General features: G+C 40.4%; 2 protein-coding genes across 4 annotated transcripts in view; one reads left to right on the top strand and one right to left on the bottom strand.

Annotated features, from left to right (window-relative positions):
- NXPE3 (neurexophilin and PC-esterase domain family member 3) overlaps positions 1-21,602 on the top strand; it is a 53,915-nt gene that overhangs the window by 19,794 nt on the left and 12,519 nt on the right. For 2 of the 3 annotated variants that reach the window (XM_070454953.1, XM_070454954.1), the window contains exons 4-5: positions 13,719-14,473; positions 17,590-17,663. In XM_070454953.1, coding sequence (XP_070311054.1) covers positions 13,719-14,473; positions 17,590-17,663 — 829 coding nt within the window. Of the gene's footprint in view, positions 1-12,375; positions 12,614-13,718; positions 14,474-17,589; positions 17,664-21,602 lie in introns of all 3 variants that reach the window. The other variant, XM_070454955.1, reaches the window with a different exon arrangement.
- LOC110152614 (ubiquitin-ribosomal protein eS31 fusion protein-like) lies at positions 7,826-8,513 on the bottom strand. The gene has a single exon (XM_070455207.1). The coding sequence runs from the start codon at positions 8,338-8,340 to the stop codon at positions 7,876-7,878; it is 465 nt and encodes a 154-aa protein (XP_070311308.1). The 5' UTR covers positions 8,341-8,513; the 3' UTR covers positions 7,826-7,875.

Genomic DNA, 21,602 nt, shown 5'->3' with positions numbered 1-21,602 from the left:
TTACAGATTGCTTAAAACCCCCTCCAAATGGAAAAAGTTGACTTTTTGATGACCGAGGGGTTACTGGAGCCTGAAGGTTGATAATGTTAACCACTGTGACACCACCCTGCTATTATACCATCAACCAATCAGAGAATTGTGTATGAGCTGATAACATCCCCTGTGACTCCCTTCTCCCACTTTGCCTTTAAATATTCTTCCCTGAAATCCATCTGGGAGTTGGGGTGTTTTTGAGTATTAGCTGCCCTGGACTCCTAGTCTGGCGCCATAACAATAAACACTGCATTTTCCTTCCCCGCAATCTCATGACAGTAGATTGGCTTTATTGTGAGCGGGCGAGCAGGCCCACATTTGGTTTGGTATCAACACTGTCTGAAGATAGCATCTAATCCCACAGGTGAAGGTCTTAGTCCTACAAGACTCCCCCTCCACCCCCTACTTAAGATGCCAGTCACCAGACTAGGTTGTGACCTGTGCTTCTAAATGACTAGCTGTAGATTGGAAGTTCCAACGACTCCTGCCTTGGCTTCAGTTAATTTTGCTAGAGCAGGTCACAGAAATCCGAGAAACATTTTTTTAAATTATTTATTTTAATAGGAGGATAATTTCATGACAGTATTGTGGTGGTTTTGCCACACATCAACATGAATCAGCCATGGGTGCACATGTGTTTCCCCATCCTGAGCCCCCCAACCCCTGGGTTGTCCAGAGCATCAGCTCTGAGTGCCCTGCCTCATGCATGGAACTTGCACTGATGATCTGTTTTACATATGGTGATATACATGTTTCAATGCTAGTCTCTCAAATCGTCCCTCCACCCCCTTCTCCCACAGAGTCCAAAAGTCTGTTCTTTACATCTGTGTCCCCCCTGCTGCCTTGCATATAGGGTCATCGTTACCATCTTTCTAAATTCCATATATATGCATTAATATACTGTATTGGTGTTTCTCTTTCTGACTTACTTCACTCTGTATTATAGGCTCCCGTTTCGTCCACCTCATTAGAACTGACTCAAATGTGTTCTTTCTTTATAGTTGAGTAATATTCCATTGGGTATATGTACCACATGCTTATCCATTTGTCTGCCGGTGGACATCTAGGTTGCTTCCACCTCATTAGAACTGATTCAAATGCGTTCTTTTTTTTTTTTTATAGCTGAGTAATATTCCATTGTGTGTATGTACCACATGCTTATCTGTTCATTTGCTGATGGGCATCTAGGTTGCTTCCGTGTCCTGGCTATTGTAAACAGTGCTGCAATGAACACTGGGGTATGCATGTCTCTCTCAATTCTGGTCTCCTCGGTGTGTATGCCCAGGAGTGGGATTGCTGGGTCATATGGCAGTTCTATTTCCAGTTTTTTTAAGGAATCTCCACACTCTTCTCCATAGTGGCTGTACCAGTCTGCATCTCCACCAGAAGTGTAAGAGGGTTCCCTTTTCTCCACACCCCGTTCAGCATTTATTGTTTGTAGACTTTTTGATGGTGGCCATTCTGACTGGCGTGAGATGATACCTCTTTGTGGTTTTGATTTGTATTTCTCTAGTAATGAGTGATGTTGAGCATCTTTTTATGTGTTTATTAGCCATCTGTATATCTTCTTTGGAGAAATGTCTGTTTAGTTCTTTGGCCCACTTTTTGATTGGGTTGTTCCTTTTTCAGGTACTGAGCTGCATAAGCTGCTTGTATATTTTGAAAATTAATTATTTGCCAGTTGTTTTGTTTGCTATTATTTTTTTCCCATTCTGAAGGCTGCTTTTTCACCTTGCTTATAGTTTCCTTCATTGTGCAAAAACTTTTAAGTTTAATAAGGTCCCATTTATTTATTTTTGTTTTTATTTCCATTACTCTGGGAGGTGTGTCATAGAGGATCTTGCTGTGATTTATGTCAGAGTGTTCTGCCTATATTTTCCTCTAAGAGTTTTATAGTTTCTGGTCTTACATTCAGGTCTTTAATCCATTTTGAGTTTATTTTTGTGTATGGTGCTAGAAAGTGTTCTAGTTTCATTCTTTTACATGTGGTTGACCAGTTTCTGAGAAACACTTTACTCATTTTACTTACAAGATTACTGGTCTATTAAAGTAGATGAGTAGTTACCTAGGACTAGGATGGGAGTATAGGTTTGTGAAAATGTGGATTGACTGCTAATGTGTACAGAGTTTCTTTTGGGGGTATGAAAATACTATAACTGTGGTGATGGCTATCCAAATTATGAATACACAAAAATCTCATAAATTGTTCACTTAAATAGGTGAATTGTATGGTATGTGTATTATACCTCAATTAAACTTAAAAATAGGAGAGAAAAAGGTTTCTGGTCTGTTACAGAAAGCTGTGATTCAGAAACAGCCAGAGGAAGAGATGTACAGGGCAGGGTGTATGGGAGGGGCATAAAGGTGCCATCATGGTCTGAATGTACCGTTCTCCTTGAACCTCCAAGTGTGCACCAAGCTGGAAGCTCTCCAAACCCCATGCTTTTGGGTTTTTATGAAGCTTCGTTCCATAGGCATGTTTGATTCATTTGTGACTGATTCAGCCTGCAGCCACACTCCCTTTCCTGGAGGTCCGGGGTGGAACTGAAAGTTCCAACCCTCTTATCACGGTCAGTTCTGACAACCAGCTCCCATCCTGAGGTATTTTCCAAAAGCCACCTCAGTAACATGAGCCCCGTTGTGGTGGGAAAGGGCTTGTTAGGAGTAACAGGACACACATTCCCCTTTATGACTCGAAAGAGTTTTTAGGAACTGGACACAAAACCAAATATTATAGCAAAAGATTTCCCATTTCTCTTATCATTAAAAGTCTAAGGATTTTGGGAGCTGTGGGCCAGGAACTGTGGATGAAGACCAAATGTTTATTCCTTATAGGTCACAGTATTGGAGGTACATAATTATTTTCCCTGTTCATTTGTTCAACCACCTTCTATTTATCAAGGAAATAATTAATGAAAAGTATAAAACACTCGAAAGACTAGAGAGTACATAAGTACTTAAGTACATAATTGAAATTCCTCCCCAGTCTTCAGAGTGAGTGTAATTTCTTGGATGTAACTGCTTGTTTGTAATTATGTGGGTGGTTAGCACTGATTACACACTGCATAGTTACATCTTGATTTGTCAGCTTTACACTGTACCTGCTGACCCTTCCACATCAGACAGTGCAGTGTGGGTGGTTAAATAAAAACACAGACTGAAGTCAGATTGCTTGGGTTCTGCTTCAGGTTTGCTGTTGATAACCGGTGTGACCTTGGGCAAATTATCAAGCCATTCTTTGCCTCAGTTTCCTTGTCTATCAGATGGCCTAATATCAAGACTTACCACATGGGATAATTTAAACATTGTATTAAAAGATTTTTATAAAGTCTTCAGAAGAGTGTCTGGCACTTAGGTGCTTAGTGGATGTTGGTTGATGTTGCTGTCCCTATTAAAGATAATGAGAGATGAGTTCTGCTGACTCACACTTTCTGTCACTCTCTTTCTAAAATTTGTAAAATATATTTTCTGCTGTGTATTAAATAATGTACTTAGGCCTTTTCTTTCCCGAATAGTGTTAGATAGTACATCTTAACTTCCTCCTGTAAGTGAAGAAGAAGGGCACTTCTACATTATGTTACATTTGACTCCTGTTAGCTATCATATTACTTCTGCATCATCAGGCTTTGTAATCTTTAGTTTTATTGCTCTAACTATAATTAAGGATAATGTACACTCTTTATGGATTGATTCTTATTCTTAAAAAAAAATGCGGTGTTATTATGATCATGTAAATGTTACCCAGGATAGAACATGATCCTTTGAAACCAAACCTTTATCTCTTGATGGAGAATGTCCCAACTATCAAGGTCAGATGGATCCTTTTTACGCAGTACATCAGTTGCTTATTCATGCTGCATTTTAATTTGCTTTATATTTTAACCATGACTTTCCTATACCTCTTCTTGCTTTTTCTGGAGGGATAATTGCCTTTTTTTTTTTTTTTTCCCTGATGAGAGGAAATACCACCTTCTATAGCATATCATGAGGATCTTCCTTCATATAATTTGTTGAATCCATTTGCTTCTTCAGGGCATTTTTTTTCCCCCTCAGAGCCCTCTGTCTTCCTGTTTCGGTGTTCACTGATTATTATCTTGACCTGTTGCCCAGCTGTGTTCTGAGTTTGGTTTTCATTAAGTTCCTGCCTCATGTCTTTCACTTCCTTGGATTTTTCTTTCCAATTTACTAGATTAAATCTTCAAATAATGTTTTTCTGAAAGGGCACATGGGAACTAAGCTTACATGTCTGAAATGGTCTTTATTTTGCCCTCTTTGATTTATATCTGGGTTTAGAATGCTGTATTCAAAACCCTTTTCCCTTAGAACCTTACAACTTTGCTCCACAGTCTTCTAGCGTCCTGTGGGGTAAAAGACAAGGCTAATGCCAATCTCATTTTTGTTTTTTTATTTAAAAGTATTTTTTATTGGTAATGTTCTTCTTTCTGGAAGACAGAAGAACTTTTTTTCTTTACCTCTTAAATTTTACGAGGCTCTAATGTGAGGTCTTTTTTTGGGTATAAAACTTTATTGTTAAACAGGCAGATCTGTTCACTAATAAGAAAACAGTTTAAACATCTGAATTTTAGAGACAGAGCATAAAATTTTGAGATACAAAATACTAGAAAGCCATTGTACTGTACAGTGTGTAGAGCAAAATGTCACAATATAAATGACAATTAATGTCCAAACTAGAAAAGACTGACGTGCTTTTAAGGTCTTGTCTTCTGAGCAGGAAGGCCAAAGTGAAGATTAAGAACCATTTCTAAGAGAGTGTAAATCATAGTCTTTAGGAGGCCCTGGAATTCTATTAAAGTACTTTCATATATACTTGGGATAAATCCTATTTGGTCATGGTGTATAATTCATTGTACACATTGTTGGATTTGATTTGTTAATATTTTGTTGATGATTTTGCATCTATGTTTATGAGGGAAGTTTGTCTATAGTTTTCTTATAGCGTCGTTGTCTGGTTTTTGTGTCAGGGTAACACTGGAAAGAGTTAGAAAGTACTCCCTCTACTTCTGTATTCTGACCGAGACTGTAGAGAATGGCTACAATTTCTTTCTTAAATATTTGATGGAATTTATCAGTGAACCCCACCTGGGCCTGGTGGTGTCTGTTTTGAAAGGTCATTAATTATTGATCCAATTTCTTTATTAGAGGTTATAGGCCTGTTCCGATGATCTGTTTCTTCTTGCATAAATTTTAGCAGATTGTGTCTTTCAAGGAACTAGTCCATTTCATCTCAGTTATCAAATTTGTGAGTGTAGAGTTGTTTATAGTGTTCCTTGATTATCCTTCTAATGTGTATGGGATCTGTAGTGATGTGTCTTCTTTCATGTCTGATAATAATGATTTGTGTCCTGTCTTGTTTCCTTAGCCTTACTTCAGGCTTATCAATTTTATTGATCTTTTCAAGAAACTGGCTTTTGGTCTCATTGTCTTTTCTCTATTGATTGCCTGTTTTCAGTTTCATTGATTTCTACTCTAATTTGTAATTTCTTTTCTTCTGCTTACTTTGGACTTGATTTGCTTTTCTGGCTTCCTAAGGTGGATGTTTAAGAGATTGATTTTAGATCTTCATTTCTAATAATGTGTATTCAGGGCTGTAAATTTCCCTCTGAGGCCTACTTTCACTGCATCCACAAATATTGAAAAGTTGTTTTTCCATTTTATTTTAGTTAAAAAGATTGTAATTTTTTTTATTGATGTTTCTTCTTTGACCCTTGTGTTACTTAGAAATGTGTTGTTTAATCTCTGGGTATTTTGGAATTTTCCAGCTATCTTTCTGTCTTCAATTCCATATTTCTTGTTTAATCCTATTGTAGTCTGAAGGCAGACATTATATGATTTTTATTTAGTTTTTTATAGTATATTTTATAGGCCCAGACTATGGTCTATTTTGGTGAATGTTTCATGTGAGCTTGAAAAGAATGTGTCTTCTGTTGTTGGATAAGTGGTTTATAGATGTCCATCATATCTAGTTGATGGTGGGGCTCTTGAGTTCAACTAAGTCTTTACTGACTTTCTGCTTATTAGCTCTATCCACATCTATTTTTTGTTTGTTTTTTTGGTCATGCTGTGTGGCATGTGGGTTCTTAGCTCCCCAACGAGGGGATCGAACCCATGTTCCCCTACAGTGGAAGTGCAGAGTCTTAACCACTGAACCACCAGGGAAGTCCCAGATCTGTACGTTTCTGATAGTGGGGTATTGAAATCTTTAATTGCAACTCTGAATTCATCAATTTTTTTCTTTCTGTTCTATTAGTGTTTACCCTACATATTTTGACTTTCTCTTGTTAGGTACATACATGTTAAAGATTGTTATGTCTTCTTGGAGAATTGACCCTTCTATTATTATGTAAAATACCTTTTTTTTTTAAAATTAATTTTTTGTTGCACTGGGTCTTTGTTGCTGTGTGTGAGCTTTCTCTAGTTGTGGTGAGGCACTCTTCATTTCTGTGTGCAGGCTTCTCACTGATGGCCTCTTTGGTGGAGCACAGGCTCTCGGCCTTAGCTGCTCTGTGGCATGCGGAATCTTCCTGGATCAGGGATTGACCTGCTGCATTGGGCAGGCAGATTCTTACCCACCGTATCACCAAGGAAGACCCTGTGATACCCTTGTTAATCTCTGACTTTCCTTGTTCTGAACCCTACTCTGAGGTTAGTATAATTCTTCTGATCTCTTTCGATGAGTGCTGGCATGGTCTATCTTTGTCCATCCACTTTCTTTTAATCTATATATGTCTTTATATTTAAAGTAGATTTCTTGTAGGCAACATATAGTTGAGTCTGACAATCTCTGTCTCCTAATTGATGCCTTTAGATCATTGATGTTTAAGGTGATTATTGATAAAGTTGGATTCATAGGTGTCATACTTGTTACTGTTTTCTATTCATTGCCCTCGTTATTTGTTCCTGTTTTTGCCTTCAGCTCTTTTTCTGACTTTTGTGGTTTTAATTTAGCATTGTATAGATTCCATTCTGTCTCCTTTCTTAGTGTTAGTGTCAATAACACTTCTCATTTTACTTTAAGTGGTTGCACTCGAGTTTGCAGTATGCACTTATAACTAGTCCAAGTCCACTATCAAATAATACTGTACTTCTTCATGGGTAGTGCAGGTACCTTGTTCATAATAAAATGTTATTAATTCCTCCCTCCTGTCCCTTGTATAATTGCTGTCATTTATTTCACTTGTAAATAAGCACACGTGTACACACACACACACGTATAAATGTACATGGTCAAATACACTGTTGCTGTTATTACTTTGAACAAAGTTGTTATCTGTTATAGTTAAAAATGAGAAAATAGAAGTTTTTTATTTTACCTTCAGTTATTCCTTTCCTGATGCTCTTCCCGTCTTTGTGTAGATCTGAGTTTCTGACCTATGTAATTTCCTTACTTCTGAAGAGCTTCTTTTAACATTTCTTGCTAGACAAGTCTACTGGCAACAGAGTCTCTTAATTTTTGTTTGTCTGAGAAAGACTTTCACTTTTGAAGGATAATTTTTCTGGGTACAAGATGCTAGGTTGATAATTTTTTTCTTTCAATGTGTGAAGTATTTCACTCTACCCTGTTCTTGCTTGCATGGTTTCTGAGAAGTTGGATGTGATTCTTATATTTGCTTTGCTAAAAGTAAGGTTTTTTTTTTTTCCCCTTTTGGTTTCTTTCAAGATATTTTATCTTTGATTTTCTACAGTTTGAATGCAATATGCTTGGATATAGTTATATTTTGTATTTATCCTGGTTTATGTTCTCTTTGCTTCCTGGATCGTTGGTTTGGTCTCTGAATTTTTTTTTTTTAATGTTAGCTCATGTCTTTATTCACCAGTATACAATTACTTGTCTTCTGGTTTGTTGAAACAGTAGGTCAGACAACATTTGCCACAATAATGGCTGTCGAAATGACTGGCCATAAAAACTCCAGTACCACAATCATCTGAGGGACACTCCCAGCGAAGGTGACTGATTTTGCCATGCTCATCCACCTTATAGTATTTCAGAACAGCCAGTTTAACCTTCTTCGTCTTACGCTTGTTCTTCTTGTGAGTGATGTAAGACGTCTTCCTCTTCTTAGCACCACCACAAAGTTTCAATGCAAGATGCAGGGTGGGCTCCTTTTGAATGTTGTAGGTCAAAGTACATCCATCTTCCAGTTGCTTGCCAGCAAAGATCAGTCTTTGCTGGTCAGGAGGAACTCCTTCCTTATCCTGGATCTTGGCCTTTACATTTTCTATTGTATCTGAGGTCTCTACCTCAAGAATGATGGTCTTCACTGTCAGGGTCTTCATGAAAATCTGCATCTTGGCGGTGGTTCCACTGCAGATAGCGGATCCGAAAGGGTGTCTGACTTTAATTTGGGGGAATTTTCAGTCATTATTACTGCAAATATTTCTTCTGTTATGTTTTTCTGATCCTTTTGATATTCCTATTTGGCATATCCCACCACTCTTGAATATTCTGTTCTCATTTTAAATTTTTTTTTTCTCTTTGCTTTTTAGTTTTGGAAGATTTCCTCAAATTCAGAGATTCTCTCCTTAGCTGTGTCCATTCTGCTAGTGAGCCTTTCAAAGACATTCTTCATTTCTGTTACCGTGGTTTTACTATCTTGATTTCTTTCTTTGCTTTTTTTCCCCCAGTATGTCCTTTTCTTTATTTCAGTTTTTTTTTTTTTTCTTTTATTAAGGGGAGGGCCTTGCTGTGTGTCTTCTTGAATCTTAGTTCCCCAACTAGGGATTGAACCAGGGCCTTCAGCAGTGAAAGTGTGGGGTCATAACCATTGGACATCCAGGTAATTCCCTTGAATTTCTTTTAATTTCTATTTTTCAAAGAAAAGTTTTATATTTACAACAAAATTGAGAGGGAGTGTTTTATATCTGGATCAGCCTATGAATAGCCAGTGTTGTGACTGAACTGGCCCTTGTGGCTCTCATGATTGCAGGGTGCCCCCAGCATTAACCATCAGGAAGCTGGGGGGAAAAAAGAGCAAGATGTATTACTCTTAGGTCCTGGGGGATACATGGCATGCCTGGGGCCACACACCTAGGTCACGGTAGAGAAAAAAAGAGAGAACATGGGCCTGAGGTTGTTTTTATTAGGCTCAAGGGTGGGTGCCTGGAATTTCATGGGTTTATTCTTTACTTGTGATACTTTTTCCAGTTTATTTGCCTTTTAATTTTGTTTGTGTTTTTAACATACAGAAGTTTTAGGAAGTTTATTTAGTCATGTCTATCCATACTTTTATTAAATGATGTTACATTGATTTTTTTTCTTTTTTTTTTTTCATTTATTTTTATTAGTTGGAGGCTAATTACTTCACAACATTTCAGTGGGTTTTGTCATACATTGACATGAATCAGCCATGGAGTTACATGTATTCCCCATCCTGATCCCCCCCTCCCACCTCCCTCTCCACCCGATCCCTCTGGGTCTTCCCAGTGCACCAGGCCCAAGCACTTGTCTCATGCATCCAACCTGGGCTGGTGATCTGTTTCACTAAAGATAATATACATGCTGTTCTTTTGAAACATCCCACCCTCACCTTCTCCCACAGAGTCCAAATGTCTGTTCTGTACATCTGTGTCTCTTTTTCTATTTTGCATATAGGGTTATCGTTACCATCTTTCTAAATTCCATATATATGTGTTAGTATGCTATAATGTTCTTTATCTTTCTGGCTTACTTCACTCTGTATAATGGGCTCCAGTTTCATCCATCTCATTAGAACTGACTCAAATGAATTCTTTTTAACAGCTGAGTAATATTCCATGGTGTATATGTACCACAGCTTCCTTATCCATTTGTCTGCTGATGGGCAGTTTATAATAGCCAGGACATGGAAGCAACCTAGATGCCCATGGGTTTATTCTTTACTGGTGAACTTAAAACACGATTAGGAATTTAAAGCATGGGAAGAGAGAAAAAGTGGCCCAAAGGGTCATTTGTCTCAGTCAACAAAGATCCTTAAAATAAAGAAGCCTTGGGGGCAGGGGAAGAGCGTGGCTCTTTATATCTCATCATGTGAATGTCTTGACAATCAAAGTTGAAGTCAGACACTTGCATTACAAAAGAAAAAAATAAAACTCTTGGGGCTTACACTGCAGAAGATTACAGGTAGTTACCATACACTCTGTCTTGATGTATGCATGGCCTCCCCTGTTATTATCATCACTCACTGGATTGGCACTTCTTTTTTAGTTTTAACCAAGGCTGAACCTACACTGACACATCATAATCACCCAAGGTCCATAGTTTACTTTAGGATTCACTCTTCAGTTCAGTCGCTCAGTCGTGTCTGACTCTGCAGCCCCATGGACTGCAGCCCTGTCCATCACCAGGTCCTGGAGCTTACTCAAACTCATGTCCACAGAGTCAGTGATGCCATCCAGCCATCTCATCCCCTGTCATCCCCTTTTCCTGCCTTCAATCTTTTCCCAGCATCAGGGTCTTTTCAAATGAGTCAGTTCTTTGAATCAGGTGGCCAAAGTATTGGAGTTTCAGCTTCAGCATCAGTCCTTCCAATGAATATTCAGGACTGATTTCCTTTAGGATGGACTGGTTGGATCTCCTTGCAGTCCAAGGGACTCTCAAGAGTCTTCTCCAACACCACACTTCAAAAGCATCAATTCTTTGGTGCTCAATTTTCTTTATAGTCCAACTCTCACATCCATACGTGACTACTGGAAAAACCATAGTTTTGACTAGGCAAAGTAATGTCTCTGTTTTTTAATATGCTGTCTAGGTTGGTCACAGCTTTTCTTCCAAGGAGCAAGCGTCTTTGAATTTCATGGCTATAGTCACCATCTGCAGTGATTTTGGAGCCCCCCAAAATAAAGTCTGTCACTGTTTCCATTGTTTCCCCATCTATTTGCCATGAAGTGATGGGACCAGATGCCATGATCTGGTTCCAATTTTCTGAATGTTGAGTTTTAAGCCAACATTTTCACTCTCTTATTTCACTTTCATCAAGAGGCTCTTTAGTTCTTCACTTTCTGCCATAAGGGTGGTGTCATCTGCATATCTGAGGTTATTGATATTTCTCCCAACAACCTTGATTCTAGCTTGTGCTTCCTCCAGCCCAGCGTTTCTCATGATGGACTCTGCATAAAAGTTAAATAAGCAGGGTGACAATATACAGCCTTGTTGTATTCCTTTCCCAATTTGGAATTGGTCTGTTCCATGTCCAGTTTTAACTGTTGCTTCCTGACCTGCATACAGATTTCTCAGGAGGCAGGTAAGGTGGTCTGCTATTCCCATCTTTTGTAGAATTTTCCACAGTTTGTTGTGATCCACACAGTCAAAGGCTTAGGTGTAGTCAATAAAGCAGAAATAGATATTTTTCTGGAACTCTCTTGCTTTTTCAGTGATCCAGCACATGTTGGCAATTTGATCTCTGGTTCCTCTGCCTTTTCTAAATCCATCTTGAGCATCTGGAAGTTCACAGTTCACGTACTGTTGAAGCCTGGCTTGGAGAATTTTGAGCATTACTTTACTAGCGTGTGAGATGAGTGCAATTGTGCGGTAGTTTGAGCATTCTTTGGCCTTGCCTTTCTTTGGGATTGGAATGAAAACTGACCTTTTCCAGTCCTGTGGCCACTGCTGAGTTTTCCAAATTTACTGATATATTGAGTGCAGCACTTTCATAGCATCATCTTTCAGGATTTGAAATAGCTCAACTGGAATTCCATCACCTCCACTAGCTTTGTTCATGGTGATGCTTTCTAAGGCCCACCTGACTTCACATCCCAGGATGTCTGGCTCTAGGTGACATCCATCATGATTACCTGGGTTGTGAAGATCTTTTTTGTATAGTTCTTCTGTATATTCTTGCCACTTTTTCTTAATATCTTCTGGATTCACTCTTTATGTTATACATTCTATCAGTTTGGACAAATGTATAAGGATGTTTGCCAGTCATTATAATTTCAGCTAGAGCATTTTTCCTTACTTAAAAATCCTCTCTGCTCTGTCTGGCTTTTTTTTTGGTTTTTGATTCCTGCTTGGGATTTTCACCTCTTTCTTTACCTTGCCCATTATTTCTTGCACGTTGCTTGCTTTTTCAATTAGAGCCCCTTAGCATATTAATCATAGTTGTTTTTTTTTGTCTTGTCCTGTTTTTATTTATTTATTTTTTCCATTTATTTTTGTTAGTTGGAGGCTAATTACTTTACAACATTGCAGTGGTTTTTGTCATACATTGAAATGAATTAGCCATTGATTTACAACATAGTTGTTTCAAATTCATGGTCTGATAATTCCAACATTCTTGTCATTTTTCAGTCTGGTTCTGATGCTTGATCTGTGTTTTCAAACTGTTTTTTTTTTTTTTTTCCTTTTAGTATGTCTTGTAATTTTTTGCTGAAAGCTGGACAGGAGTTACTGCCTACAAGGAACTCCAGGAAATAGACTTTTCACGATGTAGAGGTGAAATGTCGGGGGAGGTGAAGCATCTTATAGTCCTGTGATCCTCAGTCCTGTAATGAGTCTGTGAACTTCAGAGCTGCTTCTTAGTCTCAGCCCCCCACTCCCCCACCAACTCTTAAATTGGATGGAATGTTTAGAATGGACTGGTGTTGGGTATGTCCTTTACCTCAGTTTGGTTAGGCTCTGATAAAACCCCAGTAGGTTAGGCTCTGGTAAAATAGTTTTTCTTGAGGGCAGGCCTTGTTAAAAAAAAAAGAATAGAATCCTCTGACATCCAGTAGTGCCCCATCCACAGTGTCACCTTCTGTGGTTTCAGTTACCCTGGTTAACTGTGATCCGAAAATATTAAATGGAAAAATTCCAGAAATAAACAACTTACCCATTTGAAATTGTGCATTGTCCTGTGTTTCATGATAAGCTCTTGTGCCGTCCTGCTCTCTCCCACCCAGCATCCTCAACCACTGACATCATCCTGGCTCAGTTCAGGATCACGTGAAGCAGATGACCCTCCTTCTGACGTTATTATCGTCAGAAGGTCAGAAGTAGCCTGACGCTGCATCACACTGCTTTTGTCCTTCACCTCACCTCCTCTCATCACGTAGGGATTTTAACCTTTTCCCTCATCATGAGAAGACGGAAAAGTACACCACGATTGGATAGTTTGAGAGAGAGAGAAAAACCACATTCATGTAACTTTTATTACAGCAAATTATTATAATTATTAGTTTTATAATTATTATTAGTTATCATTGTTCAGAGCTTCCCTAGGGACTCAGATGGTAAAGAATCTGCCTGCCATGTGGGAGACCCAGGTTCAATCCCTGGATTGGGAAGATCTACTGGAGAAGGGAATAGCTACCCACTCTTACTGTGCCTAATTTATAAATTAAGCTTTATCATAGGTATATATGTATAGGAAAAAGCAGTATATACGGAGTTTGGTATGACCCACAGTTTCAGGCATCCACTGGGGGGTCTTGGACATATCCCCTGAGGATACAGGAAAACTTCTGTACTTCAGAATGATTCCTTTCCCCCGTCTCCTTCTGGAAGCACCAAAGGGATTTTTCTCTGATATTTGCTGTGAGACCCTTATAAAACTGGTGAGCTGTGGGTTTTTTTGAAACAATGTCATCCCAATAAAGTTTTTTTTCCTAGTAAGCTTTATTAAAATTTAAACTGAAGCAGGGATTTATCTGGCTGGCGTAAGGAGATTTGTGATAACTGTGGTTTCTGTTGTTTGCGTTTTTCTCTGCAGTACTTGGACCACGAGACCGCTTCAGCCACGTTCATAGACAGTGCTGGGCAGTTCGCGTCCTCCCAGGTGGTGAGAACCAGCCGGAATCCTTACTGCGGCTATGAGCGCCAGGTCCTGTCCAGCCGGGAGCGCCTGGAGGAGGACTCCTTGTTGGCCGCCCTGCAGTGGCGGGAGCCGGACGTGGGCCCAGTCCCCTTTCTGAAGAGCACCGATCCTTCTTCCAGCTATTTTGTCATCTTGAACTCTGCAGCCTTCTTCAGGGTGGGAAGCCAGCTGGAGGTGCTGGTTCATGTGCAGGATTTTCAAAGAAAGCCCAAGAAATATGGCGGAGACTACCTGCAGGCCAGAATCCACTCCCCTAGGCTCCAGGCGGGGGCCGTGGGCAGAGTGGTGGACTACCAGAACGGGTTTTACAAGGTCTTTTTCACTCTGCTCTGGCCAGGTCAAGTTAAAGTGTCCATATCTCTGGTCCACCCCAGCGAAGGGATCCGAGTTCTTCAGAACCTGCAGGAAAAGAAACCAGATAGGGTCTATTTCAAGAGCCTCTTCCGGTCAGGGAGGATTTCTGAAACTACGGAGTGTAACGTGTGTCTTCCTGGGAATCTTCCCCTCTGCAATTTCACAGACCTCTACACTGGGGAACCCTGGTTCTGCGTCAAACCAAAGAAGCTCCCTTGCAGCAGCAGAATTAACCATTTCAAAGGTGGATACCTGAAGGGCCTCCTCACTGCTCCAGAGAATGCTTTCTTCCAGAGGTATGTGCTCCTTGTCCTAGGTGGGGAGTGAAGAGTCCCTTCCCACTGTCTTTGTCCCACTTAGGAGACTTTTCTTATTTTGGTTATGTGCTTCTTACATCTCTCTCAAACTTGGCCCAATTCAGAAGCAGTGGTAAGAAAATAAAGACTGATATTTTGTGATTAGTATGTTTATTTCACGGACTTCCTTGGTGGCTCAGATGGTAAGGAATCCGCCTGCAATGCAGGAGACCTGGGTTCAATCCCTGGGTTGGGAAGATCCCTTGGAGAAGAGAATGGCTCCCCACTCCAGTATTCTTGCCTGGAGAATCACATGGACAGAGGAGCCTGGCGGGCTACAGTCCATGGGATTGCAGAGAGACATGACTGAGTGACTAATACACATACACACATGTGCTTATTTCAGTTCAAATTAAATACCTTAAATCTTTGTTCTTTTACCTTAACATCTTTTACTTCAGAACTGCATAGCATGTCTGTAGCTGTACAAGCAAGATCACTTTTTCACAGAACAGATAAAAAAAGCATCTAAGAACAGGGCTACTGGAGGTCTTACAGTCAGGCTAATGTTTTAGCTTCATGTCTCAGAAACTGAAAAAAGTCTTAAGTGTCACATTATTGGTTATTAAAATCATATAAACATTTATTGATAGGAAAAGGTAGGAATATGGTAACATTGCTGGATTGATTTAATGATAAGCATGAAGATTGAAGGCAGGAGGAGAAAGGGATGACCAAGGATGAGACGTTTGGATGGCATCACCGACTCAGTGGACGTGAGTTTGAGCAAGTTCCAGGAGTCGGTGATGAACAGGGAAGCCTGGTGTGCTGTAGTCCATGGGGTCAAAAAGAGCTGGACACGACTGCACTACTGAACTGAACTGAACTGATGGGGAAACCAGGAATATCACAGCGAATTGTATTTTTCAAGGTAATAGCTATTGAAATTTTTGCATTATTGAGCACATATTCCTATTTTTGAACATAGGTATGAAACTTTTTCAGAATAATGATCAATATATGGCATAATATGCAGAAGGAAGTATATAGAACCAGTATGGGGTAAAATTTCCATTTTCTTCAACATTACATGCGTGTGTATGTGCATGCTCTGTCGCTTCAGTCATGTCCGACTCTTTGCGACCCTACAGACAGGACTGTAGCCCCCCAGGCTCTTCTGTCCATGGGATTCTCCAGGCAGGAACACTGGAGTGGGTTGCCATGCCCTCCTCCAGGGGATCTTCCTGACCCAGGGATCGAACTCGAGTCTCTTACGTCTCCTGCATTGACAGGCTGGTTCTTTATCACTAGTGCCTAAAATAAAACAACATTCCTAAGAAATTAAAAAGGTAGAAAAATTGCATAGTCAGAAAGTATAATTATTTGAAAGAATGTAAAATGCTTTTTATTTTTAAATGATATATACTTTAAAAATATTCCCTTGTAGAGATGGTTGTTGTTATTTTAGTTGCTAAGTGGTATCCAACTATTTTGTGACCCCGTGAACTGTAGCCTGCCAGGTTCCTCTGTCCATGGGACTCTAGGCAAGAATACTGGAGTTGATTGCCATGCCCTCCAGGGGATCTTCCCGACCAGGAATCGAACCCACATCTCCTGTATCTCCTGCGTTGGCAGGCAGATTCTTTACCACTGAGCCACCTGGGAAGCCCATGTAGTCTGTAGCAGCTTCAAAAATAAAGTTCTGATTTTTTGTTTTTCCCACCGTCAGCTTTTGGTGGCAGAAGTGTTTGCTAGACCCATGCCATGCTTTCAGAAGCCCAGCAGAGGGCGCACTGCTCCCGGTATATTTACTGTACTAGTCTTCCTAGGGTTTTTTTAGTGTGTGTGTGTGTGTGTGTGTGCAAAAGGTCTTTGGTTTTATTCTTTAATTAGGCACATTATTTATAAATAGGACTTCCCAGGTGGCAATAGTGGTAAAGAACCCACCCACCAACGCAGGAGACAAGAAATGTAGGTTTGATCCCTGGGTTGGGAACATCTGAAGGAGGACGTGAAAACCCACTCCAGTGTTCTTGCCTGGAGAATCCCATGGAAAGAGGAGCCTGGTGGGCTACAGTTTATAGAATTGCACAGAGTCAGACTTAGCATTTACACTCACCATGTGCAGATTATTTTATTTCTGTGTACTTTTTGCCTCTGTATGAAGAGTGTCCAGTTACCCCCTTTTAGGAGCATGTTGTCAGTCTACCTTGGGGCTAAGCAGAGTAGAAGAAGCATAGCATGTAATTTACTGAAATGCCACGTGGAAAAAAAGTGGGGAAGAGTTTAGAGAACTAAGTTAGTGTAAAAATTTTTAAATGTTCCTAACACCAAATCCTGTTATTAAAACCAGAAGACACCTGTGAATCCAGAAGGATAAAATAATGTCTGTCCTTGCCTTTACTTACATATCCTGGATGAGGCTGGCTGATACAGTACAACCAGCCAGATCTGTAGTAGAATCACATAAAAAATTCTACTTACTTAGAAGTTTGCTGGGAAAGTGTTTGAAGTGGCATAGGTTTTTTTTAAAACAAAACATTTGACAGAATCCTGGTATAGATTTTAATTTTTGCATTTTTACTCCGTTAAAAATCTGAAATTTTGCATTAGGCTAACTAAAAAAAAAAAAAGAAAGATTGACGTTGATCGTTTGAGGGATGGATGAGTCCCCAGTTAGGATTCCTCTCTAGGCAAGGCCTAAGGGATCTGACTTAATGCTCATAGTCTTGTAGCCTGAAAACCAAGTAGTGACACAGTAGACATAGTCATCGGTGTGAGCCATTCTCTGAGCCTAAGGGATTAAGTGATTCAAATAGAATCTGTTATTTTGGAGTTTGCAACCTAAGGGTGAAGCAGTGAAAAATTAAGAACCTGTTTAATTCTTATTCAGTTTATGTGTCCGTATAACCTGCTTATTATAAGATACCTAGTTTATTAATTATCAGTTTTATGAATTAGCATTTGTAAGGATATAAAGCTCTTTGAAATCCCATCTATTTAAAAATTTGCAAATAAAGATGCATGTTGAAAAATAAATGTTCCTAAATTTAAAATAAATTAATTCCTTAAATTAAATAAATTTGAGCTTGTACTCTTTTTATTCCTCTTTCAAGTGGTGTCAATATCAAAATGCCAATCAACTCCAGTGGACCTGATTGGGTGACTGTGATCCCCAGGAATGTAAAAGGTAAAGAGGAGCGAATGTGATGATTTGTTGTTTTCTTGCTCAGTGTGTTGAGAATCTGTAGTTTCCCTGAAGATATAAAGCCCCCCTTTAATTTGCCCTGGTTACTACTGGGCGTGGTTTGTGTTTTAACAACCCTTCCAGGTGATTCTGATCCAGTGGTCCAGGATATCATTAAGAGTAAAAGGATGAAATGTAGAAGATGAAATATATGTGTTTTGTTTTTTGCAGAATAGTTATAATGAGCTATAGTCACTTGTATAAAAGAAAGATGAGCATTATTTTTTTTTAATTTATTTATTTGGCTTTGTCGGGTCTTAACTGAGGCATGTGAACTCTTAGTTGTGGCATGTGGGATCTAGTTCTCTCACCAAGGATCGATCCTGGGCCCCTTGTATTGGGAGCACAGAGTCTTAGCCACTGGACCACCAGGGAAGTCCCAGGGATGAACATTATTAAGGAGCTTATGTATTGGAAGGTGGTCACCCCTTTGGCTCAGATCAAGTGCAGAGGGAAGGTGAGGTCCTTTTAGCTGTTGAAAGCTTGTATGTGGTATCCCACAAAGCAGAGAGTGCAAGCACTAGTGCCACAAGGATGCGGTGTGGAATACACGTGAACGTGCCATTGTGAGTATCGGCCACACGCACAGCTTGTGTAAGTGGTGGGGAGGAACTGCGCAGCAGGGACCGTCTAGAGGCGGCAGCCTCTCGGTTCCTACACGTGGCCGATAGGCAACAGTGTGGACCCAACACAGCCAGGTCAGAAGGTTTTTTATTCATCAAAAACCTGAAGTCTTTTAATTTTTGAATGTGCATTTCCAGATTTCAAAACATTGGCATCCCGTTAAAAACTTAAAAAAAAAAATATTGTGTGGGCTAAATAAAACTTGTGGCCTCAATGCAGGCAGGACCCTGCCAGTCTGTATTTCTGGTGTTCACTGTCAGTTGCCACAAGAAATCCCCATCTTTTCTCATGAAGAGCTGTATTCGATTTACTTGAACCCAGTGAGTTCCTAATATTAGAGGATGCAAATGTGAAACATCATGAATGAAAATTGCTTGCGTTTTATTGGCCAGGCCTTCCATTCCACAGTCGAGATGTTAGTAAGCATGATATCCCCCAGAGTACTGTGTCCCTTACACACTCACATCTGTCATTTCTGGAGGCTCTGACCCACCAACACGTCTGACCCTCTGTTCCACAGCCCTGGTTGTCTAGCTCACTAGATTCAGTCACTAGTGAGGCTTTTGATGGGTTTTTAGAAGACGAAAGAAATCACAAATCAGTAGGAGCAGGGAACCCTGGCTTGGATGGGTGCCTGTGACCCTGTGATGTCCCCAGTTGTCCAGTGGGATGGTCGGTGGGAGGAGCTTTTAGATGGTTTGCTTGCACCTGACTGGTCTTAGAGTTCAGCCAGGAAGTGGTCGTGGCTTTGTGCAAGGAGAAATAGGAAGGCCTTAAATGAACAGTGCAAAGAAGTAGGGAAAAACAATAGGATGGGAAGGACTAGAGATCTCTTCAAGAAAACTGGAGAGATCAAGGGAATATTCCATGTAAGGATGGGCAAAATAAAGGGCAGAAATGGTAAGTACCTAACAGAAGCAGAACAGATTAAGAAGAGGTGGCAGGAATACACAAAAGAACTGTACAAAAAAGATGTTAATGCCCTGGATAACTGCAGTGGTGTAGTCACTTGCCTAGTGAAGTGAGTGTGAAGGCAAGTGGGCCTTAGGAAGTATTACTACAGACGGAGCTAGTGGAGGTGATGGAATTCCAGCTGAGCTACTTCAAATCCTAAAAGATGATGCTGTGAAAGTGCCGCACTCAATGTGTCAGCAAATTTGGAAAACTCAGCAGTTGCCACAGGACTGGAAAAGTTCAGTTTTCATTCCAGTCCCAAAGAGAGGCAATGCCAAAGAATGATCAAACTACTATATGATTGCCCTCAATCTGCTTGCTGGTAAGGTTATGCTCAAAATCCTTCAAGCTAGGCTTCTAACAGTACATAAACTGAGGACTTCCACGTGTACATCTTGATTTAGAAAAGGCACTGGAACCAGAGATCAAATTGCCAACATTTCTTGGATCATAGAGAAAGCAAGGGAATTCCAGAAAAAATCTACTTCTACTTCATTGACTGTGGTAAAGCCTTTGACTGTGTGGATCACAACAAATCGGGAAATTCTTAGAGATGGGAATACCAGACCACCTTATCTGTTTCCTGAGAAACCTGTATGTAGGTCAAGAAGCAACGGAACTGGACCTGGAACAATGGACTGGTTCAAAGTTGAGATAGGAGTAAGAGAAGGCTTTGTATTGTTACTCTATTTAACTTATATGCAGAGTACATCATGTGAAATGCATGGCTGGATGAAGCACAAGCTGGAATCAAGATTGTGGGCAGAAATATCAACAACCGCAGATATGCAGATGGTATTGCTCTAATGACAGAAAGTGAAGAGGAACTGAAGAGTGTCTTCATAAAGGTGAAAAAGGAGAGTGAACAAGCCGGCTTAAAGCTCAACATTCAGAAAACTAAGATCATGGCATCTGGTCCCATCACTTCATGGCAAATAGAAGGGGAAAAAGTGGAAGCAGTGACAGATTTTCTTTTCTTGTGCAGATGGTGACGATGGCCATGAAATTAAAAGACACTTTTAATTTCATATTAAAAAGCAGAGACATCACTTTGCCAACAAAGGTGCATATAGTCAGAGCTATGGTTTTTCCAGTAGTCATGTATAGATGTGAACTTGGACCATAAAGAAGGCTGAAGAATTGATACTTTCGAATTGTGGTGTTGGAGAAGACTCGAGAATCACTTGGACTGCAAGGGGATCAAACCAGTCAGCCTTAAAGGAAATCAACCCTGAATATTCATTGGAAGGACTGATGCTGAAACTGAAGCTCCAACCCTTTGGCCGCCTGATGTGAAGAGCCAGTTCATTGGAAAAGACCCTGATGCTGGGAAAGATTGAAGGCAGGAGAAGAGGGGGATGACAGAGGATGAGAGGATTGGATAGCATCACTGACTCAATGAATTTGAGCAAACTCTGGGAGATGGTGAAGGACAAGGAAGCCTGGCGTGCTGCAGTCTGTAGGCTTGCAAAGAATCTGACGACTGAGCCACTGAACAACTAAAATTTTGGATTCGGTAAACAGTGAGGCTTTGATGGGTTTTTAGAGGAAGAAAGAAACCATAAATCAGTAGGAGCAGGGTACCCTGGCTTTGAGAAAAGTGTTTCAGAGCAGGGCAACAACTGGAAAGAAAAGGACAGTTACTTTGTGTAATAACGAAGTCCAGCATTGAGGGGGGTGCCATCGATGTTCAGCCTAGTGACCAGCAGAGGGCGCCCCAAGATCCTAAGTGAAGGGGTCCCCTTCTTGCTGGTTTCACTCCTTTTCCCTCCCTCCTTGCCTTCCTCCCTAATTCCGTCATTCCCTTTGTCCTCTTTTTAAAATGCCTTGTTTTCTGTTTGTCTGAGACTTAAATAAGTTCCTGTGTAGGCTTCACCCAGTTTCCCCTTACGCTGACTTCTTAAGAAACCACAGCTGTGCTTGGTCGCTTAGTCATGTCTGACTCTGCGTTCCCATGGGCTGTCGCCCTCCAGCTTCTCTGTCCATGAGGATTCTCCAGGCAAGAATACTGGAGTGGGTTGCCATTTACTTTTCCAGGGGATCTTCCTGACCCAGGGATCGAACCCAGGTCTCCTGCATTGCAGGCAGATTCTTTACCAGCTGAGCCACAAGGGAAGCCCAAGAATACTGGAGTGGGTAGCCTATCCCTTCTCCGAGGGATTTTCCTGACCCAGGAATTGAACCAGGGTCTCCTGCATTGCAGGCAGATTCTTTACCAGCTGAGCTACCAGGGAAGCCCAAGAGATCACACAACACTTAACGAAAATAAGAATGGAACATCGTGTAACATTATTGATTAAACTA

This window comes from Odocoileus virginianus, chromosome 25 (genome assembly GCF_023699985.2).
Source record: "Odocoileus virginianus isolate 20LAN1187 ecotype Illinois chromosome 25, Ovbor_1.2, whole genome shotgun sequence".
Classification (NCBI taxonomy): domain Eukaryota; kingdom Metazoa; phylum Chordata; class Mammalia; order Artiodactyla; family Cervidae; genus Odocoileus; species Odocoileus virginianus.
This window is presented reverse-complemented; position numbering and strand designations above follow the sequence as displayed.

What these genes read in the sequence shown, in the direction of transcription:
- LOC110152614 (XM_070455207.1), bottom strand. Translation starts at nt 8,340, where the DNA reads ATGCAGATTTTCATGAAGACCCTGACAGTGAAGACCATCATTCTTGAG.